Here is a 15,083-nt window from a genome sequence, read left to right on the forward strand (position 1 = left end):
CCATGGGTCCACAGTTTGATGAGGAACAAAATATGTATATATTTCAGAGCTCCTCGATACTCATTAAAATAATTAAGTATGGGGCACCTGGGTGGCTCAGTCGTTAAGCGTCTGCCTTCGGCTCAGGTCATGATCCCGGGGTCCTGGGATCGAGCCCCGCACTGGGCTCCCTGCTCCGCGGGAAGCCTGCTTCTCCCTCTCCCACTCCCCCTGCTTGTGTTCCTGCTCTCGCTATCTCTCTGTCAAATAAATAAATAAAATCTTTAAAAAATAAATAAAAAATAAAATAATTAAGTAAAAATTAGTAATAAATTAATAAATAAAAGTACTTATTAAGTACAGAGGGCAAAAAAACTAACTTCACAACATAAAGACTGGCAGATACCACCTTACTCAAGTGACCAAAGTGAACACCAGCAACGGGACAAGTGGATGCCATGCACCGCCTGACAGCATGAAGTGCGAGCCCAGCCATAGCCCCCTGCCCAAAGGTCAGAACCTGAATCTAATCCTGAGGAAACATCAGAGAGGCCCAAACTGAGGACACTCTACAGAATACTGGCCTGTAATCTTTAAGCCTCAAGATCCTGAAAGACAGGAATTGTACCAGACTGAACGAGTCTAAAGGGGCTCTGATATTAAATGCAATGAGTGACCCCGAGCTGCATTTTCTGCCATAAAGGTCATTATTAGGACAACTGGTGGAACTTGAATGGGTCCAAGGATTAGACACAGCAGGAATGCATCAGTGCTGATTCCCAGACCTTGATGGATGTACTTCGTTTCTACAGGGGAACACCCTTCCTTGAAGGAAACACAGCAGAGCCGGGCACCTGGTTGGCAATTTATGCTCAAGTGGTTCAGGGAACAAAAGTATCTAAATTATATTTAAACTTCTGCCACTGCTTCAAAATTGTTCAAAATTATACAAGAAGGAGTCTGCCTTCAGCTCAGGTCATGATCTCAGGATTCTGACCGAGCCCTGAGTAGGGCTCCCTGTTCAGCAGCGAGTCTGCTGTTGCTTCTCCCTCTGCCGCTTCCCCCGCTCCTGCTCTCTCTCTCAAATAAATAAATAAAATCTTTTTAAAAAATTATACAAGAAGTCAGGAGAGAGAGGCTGACAGGGAAGTACAGGAACTCATGGCAACAATTCCCCAGAAAAGTCGTGAATCTGATGTCTTTACGGCAAACCACAGATATCAGCATCACATGCACAGGCCGCAACTGAATGGCAACTGGCCCATATCCGTGTTCACAGACACTAATGGCCATTCACACTATGCCAACTCAGAAAAAGTTTTCAAAGAAAGAAATTAAATAACCCAGAGAATGGAAGCGAGATTCCTAAGGTCACCTGGCTAATAAGTGAAAAAGCAAGAACTAAGACTTTTTCCAGGCAAAATTATCTAAATACTATCTCAACATGATTTCTGGGAAAATCTAGAAGTCTTCCTAACCCAATGACCATAGCACAGAGCCAGAATCCCTGAGTAAGGTTTTATGCCATTTAAAAAATAACAGTGGAGGGGCGCCTGGGTGGCTCAGTCATTAAGCATCTGCCTTCGGCTAAGGTCATGATCCCAGGGTCCTGGGATCGAGTTCCACGTCGGGCTCCCTGCTCAGCGGGAAGCCTGCTTCTCCCTCTCCCACTCCCCCTGCTTGTGTTCCCTCTCTCACTCTCTCTCTGTCAAATAATAAATAAATAAAAATCTTCAAAAATAAAAAATAAAAAATAACAGTAGAAACCTCATGGAGAGGTTCCAAATCCATGGTGGCAGCAGCTGCCAGGCTTTGACAGATGGGAACCCTTTTCTCTGACCAGAGAAGCTGTGATCTCAACAATCTGAAGCAAATCCTACTGCTTTTTCCCTCTTCTTGCCCTCTTGCCACCTGACTCCAGCCACAGATAAAGTCATAGGAAGTGCAACCCAGAGCAGGGAAACTAAGTGCCAGCCTTCTGAATGGAGGATGTGACAGGGAGCCTGAAAGTCAGACAGCATCAGGAAGATCATGATGAGGAGCTCAAGAGAGTGATCCTATAGAACGTTTGTGAGCTCCTGGCTCACCTCTGAGCTGTGCAAGGGTAAATCTGACTCTAAAAAGCAAACCAAAGGTTTTGATAACAGATCTAGGGGATTAACTACCAGCCAGGTCCCAGACCAGCCACTGGGAAGTACACCCGCAGGAAAGATCTGAATAGCACTATAAAGACTCTGAAAACTGGAATGACATTTGAACTCAGGTGGGCTGGAACGGGGATGTAGCCTGAACCTAATTAGGTCTGCTGTCTGCTAAAACAAAACAAAACAAAACTTCCCCATTCTCCCTGTAATTTAAACAACACCTAAGGTCTCATAACATAATATCCAAAATGTCGAGGATGTAATCCAAAATTACTTGGTATACAACCAACCAGGAAAAACTCAACTTGCAAAAGACAACCAATAGATACTAACCCCAAATGACAAAAGTGTTAGAATTATGTGGCAGACTTTAAAGCCACTATTACATGGTTCAAGAATAAGGTTAAACAGATGGAAGGATAAAAGGGTCTCAGCAAAGAAATAAAAGATATAAAGATGAACCAAATGAGAACTTTAGAAATGAAAAATACAATAACCAAAATAAGAAATTCGCTGGATGGGTTCTCTAGCAGAATGGAGATGACAGAAGAGTCAGTGAACTTGATGACAGATCAATAGAAATTATCTGATTTGAACAGAGAGGGAAAACAGATTGAAAAGAGAATTGCGGGACAATATCAAAAGGTCTAACGTTTATGTCACCAGAGTCCCAGGAGAGGTGTGAGAGTGTGGAGCAGAAAATATATTTGAAAAAATAATGGCTGAAAATGTCCCAGATTTGGTGAAAGACAAGATTCAGGAAGCTCAGCAAACCCCAAACAAAAGAATCTCAAAGAAATCCACACTCAGACACATCATAGTCAAACAGGAAAAAACCAAAGATGAAGTGAAAATCTTGAGATCAGCCAGAGGAAAAGTCACATCATCCTAAGGAAAGGAACGACAAGCTGAACCACTAGATTTCTTATCGGCAATCAGGAAGGCCAGAGGAAAGTGGCACAACATTCTTAAAAGGGCTAAAAGGAAACACCTGTTGACCCAGAATTCTATATCCAGCAAAAACATCCTTCAGGAATGAAGATAAAACATGGACATTCTCAGACGAAGGAAAAATTAAGAAAAGAACTTGTTGCACCTGCTCTAAAAGAAATGCTCAATACAGGGAGTTCCTCAAACAGAGGAACTGATAGGAGAGAAAGCTGTTACCATTGCAACAGCAATGGTAAATATCTAAGTAAATAAAACGAATTATCAGCTCATCAGTTCTTTAAACATGTATAACAACTGAAAGCAAAAATTAAAAAACTCTTATGAGGTTTTTAGTGTGTGTGCACGTAATACATAAGGCAACATTATAAAGCCAGTAGAGTGAAGGGACCTAGAGAGAGGTAAAGATTCCACATTCCTCTTAGGATGGTACAATATCAATTCTAAGTAAACTGTGAAAAACTAAACATGTATATTGTAGAGCAATCATTAAAAAAATAGAGTTAAAAATGTAATAGATAAATTAAAAATAGTATACTGGTAATTATTCAAGTAATACAAAAGAAAGTAAGAAAGGAGAAAGAGAGCAACAAAAAAAGAGTGGGAACAGACAGGAAACAAAACTGTAGACCTAAATCCAAATATATCAACAAATTACATTGAATGCTAATGGCTAAAACACACAAAGTAAAACATACAGATTATCTAAATGTATTATTAAAAAAGGACACACAATGACATACTTTTTATCAAAAATCCACTTTAAACACAATGAAATAAATAGGCTAAAAGTAAAAAGATGAAAAAATACATACTGTGCAAATTGCCAGAAATAAAGAGTAATATTACCTAATGACAAAAGGTTTGATTCAGCAAAAAGATAAAACAATACTAAATGTGTATGCACCTAACAAGAGAGTTTCAAAATATACAAAGCAAGCACTTTGGTATAAAGTTTGGCAGTTTCTTACAAAGTTAAATCTACATGTATATATTACCCAGCAATCCCACTATTGGGTATTTACCCTAGAGAAATGAAAACTTATATTCACACAAAACTCTGCACATGAATGTCATTAGCAGCTTTATTTATGAGAGCCAAAAGCCGGAAACAACCATACGTCCTTAAAGGGTGAATGACCAACAAACTGTGGCTCACCCACACAACAAAATATTATTTAGCAATAAAAAGGAATGAACTATTGATAATACATTACTGATGAATCTCACAGGTTTGATACTGAGTGGAAGAACCCAGTCTCAAAAAGTTATGTATGTATATTGTTTGATTCCATTTATATAATATTTTGGAAAGAACAAAACCATAGAGACAAAGGATCAATGATTGGTAGGCCTTTGCAGGAGGCGGGGGTATGAGAGCGGGAGGGAGTTTTTTGGGGTGATAGTACCATCTTGCATCCTGATTGTGGTGGTGGTTCCACAAGTCTTTTTTTTTTTTTTTTTAAGATTTTTATTTATTTATTTATTTGACAGAGAGAGAGAGAGCACAGAAGCAGGGGGAGCGGCAGGCAAAGGGAGAGGGAGAAGCAGACTCCCCGCTGAGCAGAGAGCTCAATGCGGGGCTCAATCCTAGGACCCTGGGATCATGACCTGAGCCAAAGGCAGACGCTTTACCGACTGAGCCACCCAGGCGCCCCTCCACAAATCTATGTATGTATAAAAACTCACTGAACTATACCTTTTAATGCATGTTCATTTAAAAATGAGGCTATTATAAATAAAACTAACTTTTTATTAAATTCAAGTTTTAACTATTAAAGCAGTAATTCTTTAAAAACACAGTGTATATTTTGTTTATATTCTCCACAAAAGAAAACACATTGAATTTTATTTCAATGGTTGTTGCTAAGTAAAAGCCATTCCTGGCAGAGAAGTTTATAATCTTTCCTCATGATCAAACATATGATTGAAACTCTTGTAATATAGAGCAGGTGTTGGTAACTACAGCCTATGGGCGAAATCCAACCCACTGCCTGCTTTGTAAATAAAATTTTATTGGAACATAGATGAACCCAATTTTTTTCATATTGCCTATGATTTCTTTCACATTCAACAGCAGAGTTGAGTGGTTGTGACAGACACTATATGGCCCACAAAGCCTAATATATTTAATATCTGGCCCTTCACAGAAAGTTTGTGGATCCCTCCTATCAAGTGATGACAAAGCACCATCATAGAGAAGGACAAATGCCATAGTCAGCCTGCAAAGAGAACCTGGGAGCCCCAGATACCTTATTTGAGAGCGATTCCGTCACATGCTCTTCCTCTTTGATTACTAATGGACTGGACTCTTGTTTAGGTGGACCAACTTTTGATCTAGCCAAACTTAAAAATTCACTAATGGAATCTTCTTTCTTTTCTTGTTTAGATGTATCCCATCTGGATGGCTTTCTTGATTCTGAAAGGTAGGACACAGACATAATATCAGAATTAGCAAGCAAAAGGCAAGCTCTCCACTATGGCTCTTTAATTCATTCCAGAACATCAGCAAACCTACTATGGGCCAGGCACGGTGTAAGGTGTTGGGAATGTGGCAGATGCTGAGGCAGAGTCCCGACCCCAAACAGTAGACATCTGGACTCTTACAACATGAGCTAATGTATTCACATGAACAAGTCTCTTAATGGAGGGAGAGCTTGCACTGTGTGTACCCTTAAGACTTTATTCTGGGGGCGCCTGGGTGGCTCAGTTGGTTAAGCCACTGCCTTCGGCTCAGGTCAGGATCCTGGAGTCCCCGGATCGAGTCCCACATCGGGCTCCCTGCTTAGCAGGGAGCCTGCTTCTCCCTCTGACCCTCTCCCCTCTCATGCTCTCTCTCTCTCTGTCATTCTCTCTCTCAAATAAATAAATAAAATCTTAAAAAAAAAAAAAAGACTTTATTCTGTTTTCCCCATGGGTTAGGGGTTGAGACCATGGTCAGCACATGGACCCGAGGAAGCCCCACTCACTGTCGGGACCTTGGTGCTGTGGTACTTTTTCACTCGATGCTTGAGTTGGAGGCAAGGATGCTGTCTCTGGGAGCGTCAGAAAGTTGAAGACTGAGTATTTGTCACGTTTTACTCTTGGTAAGCCAACCAAAGTTGAACTGTGGGTTGAAAAGAAAACATATATGTGTAATTTTAATAACAATTTGTGTTATTAGATAACATCTCGTGTTTTTCACCACTAGCTCTTCTACTTGCTAAGAGGTCCCTGAGGGTAATTTTGCTTCTCAAAGCAGTTTAAGAATTTGGAATGGCTGACTTTAGAGCCCATGAGGTTTTCCCTATCATAGTTAAGATCTAGAATTTAAATTTGAAAATGTATTTCTAGGGTGCCTGGGTGGCTCAGTCAGTTAGGTGTCCGACTCTTGATCTCAGTTCAGTTCTTGATCTCAGGGCTGTGAGTTCAAGCCCCATGTTAGGCTCCATGGAGCCTACTTAAAAAGAAAAAGAAAAAGAGAATGTATTTCCATTAAGGAAAAGTTCCACTGCTAAAAATATACCTAAATTTTCTGACAAAACCTCTGATTCAACTATATATGCTTTTTTGTAGTGTTTATAATTAAATAAGTGTCAAACTTTTATAAAGAATTAGCCTAAGTAACATTTTAAATGTAAACTATACGTGCATTGTTAAAAAAGCGGCAAATTAGACGAGCATTAAGTTTTTGTAACTTGACATATCTGAGTTTCGTATCTTCGATATGGAATAAAGTTTGCTTCCTGGATGTTTGCTTATTTTTTTAGTAACAAATCAATGGAAGTTAAACCTTCAACTCTAAGCATTTACAAGTAAATTCATCTAGAAAAAGGGAATTTACATGAGTAGCTGAGAGGGAAAGATAGCTTTAATACAGGAAAGTGAGTACTGATGTAAGGGCAGATTTATCCACTTACTCTGGATAAGGGTCAGGGACATTAAACCTCTTACAAAGAAGCTTGTCAGGGTGCCACTCAAATGTGTCTCGGGTGAGCTTCCCGAACATCTTCATCTTCACAGCTGACTGCTTGTCATTGACATCGTTCTGGGAAAAGACATTTATTCTCTTTCATCAAGTGGTCACACCATTGACCTGACTGCTCTTCCACTGAAAAGTTTTCAAGCAATCGTCCAAAATTACAAAACAGCTGTTATGCTGCAACATTTTTTGCTGAACTATATTGGAAGCTAAAAGCATAAAATCATTTCTTATTCTATAATACTGTGTCTATGGTGATCATTCCATTGAGGGATCCAAAATATTTGTTTTAATTTTAAAATTCATCAGATAGGGACATGGTGGCGACAGACCTCTTGGTCTCGAGGGACTTCCACCTGATCTGAATCGTCCTCCTCCTTGGCATGTGTGAATCTGGAGGACAAGGTTGAATGGGAAGACACATAGAGTAGAGCTGCCCGAGCAAACTCATCCCGCTCGCGGCCTCGCTCCCACTCTGTCATGCTGGGGTCCAGACAACGTTCCAGGGCATCTACAGTACAAGGAAAAACAAATTGCTTCACTCTTAGGAAAAACATAGGGCTTAAAGGAGAATATCAAGTGGGTCCCACTGTATCCCTATAGATTTTACCAGAGGGGACGCCAATCCTTACCCTGGTTTCTAAGAGCATGGTGGGGAGTACTTGTCAGGTAATAGTGCTCTCCCCCTCAGCATGATTCTTTTATTGAATTCTGTGTACCTCACAGAACAGAGAAAAACATTTTGCTTGTTAAATCTTCGAAACCAGGAACTTGCTACCACTCCTGAATAGTGATAAGTTCATCCCAACTATATTCCTAGTTTTGGCAAAAAAAACACTTTCTCTAACTTTTTTTAAATTCAACAAATAAACATCAGTGGGTGGGTTCTTAGTAGGGAGTAAAGTCACAATAGACCGCCCTCTGCTTTTGAAAACTGATGCCTCAGGGGCACCTGGGTGGCTCAGTCAGTTAAGTGTCTGCCTTTGGCTCAGGTTATGATCTCAGGGTCCTGGGATGGAGCCCCAAGTCGGGCTCCCTGCTCAGCAGGGAGTGTGCTTCTCTCCCTCTCTCCCTCTGCCCCTCCCCACCGTTTGTCCTTTCTCTCTCTCAAATAAATAAATAAAATCTTAAAAAAAAAAAAAAAAAAGAAAACCAATGCTTCAGATTTGCTGTCGACTCTCACAACCACTACCGTGAATGACACCAATCCCCCTCCTCAGTCTGCCCAAATTTACTCCCTAGACTAGAGAGTGATTTTTCCCCTTGTAATGGTTCAAAGCCAACTACCTTTTTAAATCAAATTTTAGACCATGATTTAGGGCTGGTTTATTAGGATTTTAAGATAAAGTGGGAGATGACCTTGTTCTCTTGGTGTGAAATAGAACACTTACAGAAGGCAAGCATTTGCAAATAGTAAACGGTCTGTGGTTTAGCATTAGCCACCACCAAGGCGTGTTCTCTCTACTTACAACAGCTATCTTTGGGACCTGAGATATGGAGAAACACAAGCTACTTGTTCTTACTTTTTAAGGTCAAGAGCCAGGGACTACAATCTTTGCAGCCGGACAAAGCAAAACACTGGCAGAGTGGGATGCTTCAAATCCAAATCTGGGACTAGGGCCAGAAGAGCGAGAGTGCTTCCCTCCAGCTGAGAGGTGGGAGACCCAGGCCTAGCACCCACCTTTCTGACCCCGTTTCATATTTACTAAAAACTCTTCATATCGTTTTTGCTTTTCTGGATCTTTTGCAAAAGGTTTGAAGTTGCTGGCTCTCATGGGGGCTGTCCCACCACTCAGTGCCACGCGCCACGAGCAGTGCCCGACGTCTGAGGAGGAGGGCTGGGCTCTGCTGCTGGAGGCATTCTGGGCCAGACTCCTGGCCTTGAGTTGAGCTGCTTTCAGGTCAGTTGCCTGCTTCATTTCTTTGATCCTCTCTTTATCTTTTTGGGACAGAAACTCTAACACTGAAGTAGCCGAACCTAAATAAAAACAATAACAGGAAGAGATGAGAAGTATCCTAAGACAACTATATTGACATTTCTGTGGTGCATATGCATTCGATATCACAAATGTATGTCGCTGGAGCATGTCACACTTAGATTTTCCATCTGTATTCGTAACAGCCCTGTGAACTAGACAGTGATGAAATAACAAGACTCGTGCTTTACAGCGGGCAGAAGTGCAGGCCAAAACGCAGATGTTTATCGGGGCAGTGAGTGGTCCTAGAATGAGGGAGCTGACATCCCCGGCTCGGGACCCCCAGCCTGAGGGGCCACCACCCGACAGTCCTGCCCGGCACAAGCCCCGGTTCAGAGCCAGCTGCCCCTGCAGCGTTCACTCCTGTCACAGCACCCCCAGGGCACTGGCCTGGGCTGTGAGGACACCGCAGACAAGGCCCCGCTCTCACTAGCTGGGGGCACGGGCTTTAGAGAAGCCCAAAGTCAAGCCCCGAGGACGGCTACGAGAGGAGGACCGTAAAGGAAACAGGGTGACACCACCGAAGGAGACTGACAGACGAGGGCTGGGAGTGGGGTGTGGAGAATCACTAGCACGTGGTGGGGGGGGGGCAGGGAAAGTCTGGAAGCTCCCTCCAAAGAGATCGTAGTTGTGGTGAGTTGAGTAAAAGGAGCCAAAGTGTGAGGGAAGAGCAGAGGCAGAGGAGACAGTGAATGTCAAGGCCCCAGCAGCCAGCACGTCGTGGTGGGCGGGGTCAGAGGGCAGAAAGCAGGATCACAAGGCTGCAGTGCAGGGGGTTACGGGAGAGTGGGATAAGACATGGCCTGAAAAGGAGTCAGGGCTGGATCACGCAGCCTGTGGGGGAGTCTGGATTTGTCTTCAGTGTGAGAAGGACTGGAGTGTTTTAAGAGGGGCAGTGATATGATTTGGTTCATCAGCAGAGAGGACAGCAGGAAAGTAAGGAGGCCAATAAAGAGGCCCCACAATGGTCCAGGTGAGGGAGGATGGGCGCTTACTCCCAGCTGGAAGCAGTGGAAACACAGGATGGTGTCCCCAGGGTGTTGGGGGCAGCGCTGAGAGGACTCGCTGATGGACTTGGAGCGGGGGAAGGAATTAGGATTCCTACATTCTGGTCTAAGCAGTGGGTCACTGACAACGGGAAAACCGGGGCAAGAGCAAATCTGGAATAGGAAGTGGGGAACCACAACTTCTGCTGTGGTCTATTATATTTGAGATACCTATCAGGCTCCCAACTGCCAAGTCCAAGGTCACCTCTCAACGCGGGTCTTTCTGCACCAACCTACAAGAGATTCTCCACACTTGTCCATGCTTTCAGATGCACTTGCTCCTTTTAGCTACAGTACCCTTTCCCCTGAGAAAAAAAATCACACTTTCCCAGGCTCTGTAGGGACAGCGAAGGCACCGTGTCCTGGTCTGCACCACATTCCTGGCAATTATTCCAAGTCTGAAAACTGCTGAGCTTAAGACCAGGGTTGTGATTTCAATGGCACAACCCAAACTTATGTTAGAAGACAACAAGTCTTAAAAAGTATGGGATATGGGCGCCTGGGTGTCTCAGTCGTTAAGCGTCTGCCTTCGGCTCAGGTCATGATCCTGGGGTCCTGGGATCGAGTCCCACATCGGGCTCCCTGCTCAGCAGGAAGCCTGCCTCTCCCTCTCCCACTCCCCCTGCTTGTGTTCCTGCTCTAGCTATCTCTCTCTCTGTCAAATAAATAAATAAAATCTTTAAAAAAAAAAAAAAGTATGGGATATGGGGGCACCGGGGTGGCTCAGTCGGTTAAGCGTCTGCCTTCGGCTCAGGTCATGATCCCAGGGTCCTGGGATCGAGTCCCACATCAGACTCCTTGCTCAGCACGGAGCCTACTTCTCCCTCTCCCTCTGTCTGCTGCTACCCCTGCTTGTGCTCTCTCTAATAAATAAATAAAAAATCTTAAAAAAAAAAAAAAGGGATCCATACACTGCTATGTGTGCCATTCACAATACACAATTTTGTTCTCCCCGTGTGGGAGTACTAAACCACCTAAAAGGTGTCATTGAGAAAACAACTGTCCATTTTGATTTTGGTAACTCCAATTATTATAAACGTAACGTTCTTAATCTTCTTCATGGCACCTACCTTGAACAGGTGTTTCTCCCAGCAACTCCCCCCGTTTGGAGGCATTCAGTTGGTGTCTACTGTGTGTCCCCGGGTCAGGCACTGACTTTCCAGCTGACTCGGACAATACCTGGAGTAAGCGGGAGTTCTCTGAGGTTGCAGCTACCACAGGTCTGAAGTAATGCACCGGTCGATAGTCTCTTGGCAATTCAGGTGGTGGGTAAGTCTTAAAAAAAAAAAAAAAAAAAACCTCAGAAAAGACAGGCTGTGAGATGACCATGTTTGACTTACCCAAGAAAACCGTATCCCGTGAGTGTTGTTAACCCTGCCCTCGCCAGGCCAGCCTCCAGCAGGGAGGTCGCACTGGGCACAGCCCCTCCAGGTATCCAGCCAACAACCATTCTGGATCTGGAGGGCCACCGGGACCACACATTTTTAATATTACCCCTGCCCACTTCTACAGAGAGATGCGAATACGCGTATTTTATGTGATAAGAAAGATGGCAATAGTTAACACAACGTACTGGCTCACACACACAACTGGCCTACTGAAAATCAGAACATTTAGAAAAGTATGATTCGAGACTTAGAAAAAAAAAGTAGTAACTCTAAATAAGTTGCTTTTAAATTCAGAATTCTTTTTCTGGTTATGTTTCAGTTCCAAATTAGAGCTTTGGGACTTATTTTTTTATCTGAGGTAGTTTTAATTCAAACGCTGACTGGACTGAAATTGAAATATATTTGAGGAATTCAGGCACTGATGATGACAAAACAGAAAAGTATTAGGTACTTTTAAATTACTGTGCTAGGGGGCGCCTGGGTGGCTCAGATGGTTAAGTGTCTGCCTTCGGCTCAGGTCATGATCCCAGGGTCCTGGGATCGAGTCCCGCATCGGGCTCCCGGCTCAGCGGGGAGCCTGCTTCTCCCTCTGACCCTCTCCCCTCTCATGCTGTTTCTCTCTCGCTCGCTCTCTAAAAAATAAATAAAATCTTTAAAAAAAAAAAAAAATTACTGTGCTAGGGGCACCTGGGTGGCTCAGTCGTTAAGCGTCTGCCTTCGGCTCAGGTCGTGATCCCAGGGTGCTGGGATCGAGCCCCGCATTGGGCTCCCTGCTCCGCGGGAAGCCTGCTTCTCCCTCTCCCACTCCCCCTGCTTGTGTTCCTGCTCTCGCTGTGTCTCTCTCTGTCAAATAAATAAATAAAATTTTTAAATTACTGTGCTAAACGGTCTCCCTTGCTCTGAGTCAAACATGTATTTATGGACAGTCTTATATAAGCCATTTTCTAGAGTCTTCAGCTACCTGAAACCCTGACTGAGCTCCGCAACCAGGGCCACCCCGAATGCTCTCTGGCTGTGGTTCTGGGGCCCGGCTGCACACAGGGCTCCCCTGAGGGTTTAACGACACTGATGCCCGCGTCCCACCGCACACAGCTGGTGCCAGGTGGGGTCCCCAGGTGGCTGAGACGCGCAGCCGCGGTAAGCACCCAGCACCGTGACAGCCCATGAAGAGAGCTGGCATCACTGCCAGGAGGTCTCATTTCTTTATCATCTCAGCTTGACCAACTTCTCTAAACGCGTGGGCTCCCAGGTCAGCTGGCAAACCCTCCTTTATGGCCATGACACAAAAATCCAGAGGACACGGCAGCAAAGGGGGGGGGTGAGCAGCCATGACTCTTCTTAATACACTCCAGTGGACTCAAGCATTTCCCTCCCTCTGCGAAATCACTGTTCTGTCTGGCGTCTGGATGCAAAGCCTGGGTTTTTGGCCACACGTGTACAAAACTGGCCTGTGTGTGAAAGGCTAGGGGAACACAGCCCTCCTCTGAGTCGCTCCGCCCAAAGCACTACTCCAGCAAACAGCGCCCCAATGCCTGTCATCCGGGTCACGGCCCTCGGCCCCGCTAGAGTGAATTCGTGCTTCTGGCGCCCCTGTTGGGGGAGGGCTGCTCTTGAAGGCCAGGACTTAGTCCTACTAAGCCCTGGAGGGAGGGAGTCCTTGAGCCCTGAGACAAGTGAGTACTTCTCAGCCTCTTTTCTGCTCTCCCTTCAGACACATAAAAAACCCCCATTCTCCTTTGATGTTACTTGACATTTCTGGTAATAACAGCGGCTTATGATGTGCCCAACGCTATTCTGAATATGTTCTGCTCGCTGTTCCAACACACTATCACAACTAAACAAATCAAAGCTACTGTAACCCCGAATGTTTTTAGGCTGCACTGCCCCTGACCTCCCCTGTTCTGAGGGACCACAGGCCAAGCCACAGAGGTACTTAACAAATGTTTGCTGAATACAGAAACAAAGAGCAAATTAAAGTATGGAACCATCTAAAACGGGATGCCAACAAGGCAAATGGCCAGGAGCCCCACCTGAGCCACCAGCACCTGTAACCCAGTGACGCCTGCCTGTGATCACGTGGCTCTGATGGGTGGCGAGAGTACCACTTGGCCTAAGCTGTACAACGATCTCACAAAAACAGGACTCTCTGGAAATGCATGCGGAGCTCTCCATGGGGCTTGACCTACAGGCACGTGGCCTCCCTCCCTTCTGTTTGCCCAGGCAAGGAATCCAGGGAACCCTGTCCACACCAGCCAACACTCTTCATGGCGTTCAGAAGGAAGCAGGACAGGGGCGTTTTATGACTTCTTGAAATTTTCTACGTTTCCTTAAGTTACACTGCCCTTGGAATTTTATCAATTCCATTCCCCACCCCACCCCCAGTTTCTAATGTAATTCTTTTTTTAATGGAAATAACCACTTACTTGGAGCTTGGATTTAAAAGATTAGCGATTAAAATATGCAAACAATGAATCATGGAACACTACAGCAAAAACTAATGATGTACTGTATGGTGACTAACATAACATAATAAAATTTTTAAAAAATTAATAAAAGAAAAGCAATTAGGTATTTTGGATACATTGTGATTACCGACTGACATTTCTAATGCAAAATATGTTTACCTGGACAATCACTAGTAATTATACTGTTGCTTTTTGAAAACAGAATTTACTTAATTTTCAATTGTTAATATAATAATTCAGATTACATAGCAGCAAAGATTTTAAGTACTAAACCAGTAAAATAAAGAAATAAATAAATGCTTTCCTTACTTTCTTAGAAGATAAAGGTTTAGAAGCCAAGGAAAATCCATCCAAAATTTTGCCAATGTATCGAAGATCTTTCTCTGATTCTATAAAATGATGTCATTGATTAATTTCAGAAGCAAAGATTAGAATAAGACAAAAGATGTCAGTTTTTTATCTCCAAGAACATAAACACTACAAATCACACATGATTATCTCACAGAGATAGCAGTGAAGAGGAGGGAAGAATGGTACGTAAAGCCCTCACACCTCTGTTGACTCAGTGACTGGCAGCCTGGCCCACAGCACTCTCAGCTGATTAGGTTGCCCCGGATGTGAGGCTATGGATCTCCCAGACGAGTACCTCAATACTGTTTTTAGAAAAAGTATCTTAGGTCCTAAGCTAAGCCTAGGGGCACCAAAGAATAAACTCTGTGGAGTAAAAGATCTCAAGAAACACCATCAAGAGGACAAGTATGGTTAAAAATAAAATCATAACCATGAGAAAAGTCATTTCTAAAACCAGGTGAAGAACCAGGGGGAGACTAACCCAATTTCCTTAGCAACAATCCAAATAAAGCAGAGAAGACAACATAACCAGGTCAGCCAGTAATCTAATCTCAGTTCACATTAAAAGGTACTTTTGTTTTTTTTCCCCAAACGAAATTCTAACGAGATAAAGATCACTAAAGATCACTCAGGAAACAGAATGACCAATGCCCTCTTGACTTGGAGCCAGGGATCAGTCATTGGTTGTGGAAACAACCTAATGGACAGGGCTCTTTGATTCTCAAGGATTTCCTGAGCATAGTGGTTATGTCAAAAATCCATATGCAGGGCGCCTGGGTGGCTCAGTTGGTTAAGCGACTGCCTTCCGCTCAGGTCATGATCCTG

The 15,083-nt window shown here is 43.7% G+C and overlaps 1 protein-coding gene across 1 annotated transcript in view; it reads right to left on the reverse strand.

The window, feature by feature from the left end:
• GPATCH1 (G-patch domain containing 1) overlaps nt 1–15,083 on the reverse strand; it is a 45,757-nt gene that overhangs the window by 10,990 nt on the left and 19,684 nt on the right. The window contains exons 9-15 of the mRNA XM_021700920.2: nt 14,217–14,296; nt 11,125–11,329; nt 8,714–9,010; nt 7,365–7,543; nt 6,971–7,098; nt 6,041–6,177; nt 5,324–5,490 (exon numbers count right to left, since the gene is read on the reverse strand). Coding sequence (XP_021556595.2) covers nt 5,324–5,490; nt 6,041–6,177; nt 6,971–7,098; nt 7,365–7,543; nt 8,714–9,010; nt 11,125–11,329; nt 14,217–14,296 — 1,193 coding nt within the window. The remainder of the gene's footprint in view (nt 1–5,323; nt 5,491–6,040; nt 6,178–6,970; nt 7,099–7,364; nt 7,544–8,713; nt 9,011–11,124; nt 11,330–14,216; nt 14,297–15,083) is intronic.

This window comes from Neomonachus schauinslandi, chromosome 16 (assembly GCF_002201575.2).
Source record: "Neomonachus schauinslandi chromosome 16, ASM220157v2, whole genome shotgun sequence".
Classification (NCBI taxonomy): Eukaryota; Metazoa; Chordata; class Mammalia; order Carnivora; family Phocidae; genus Neomonachus; species Neomonachus schauinslandi.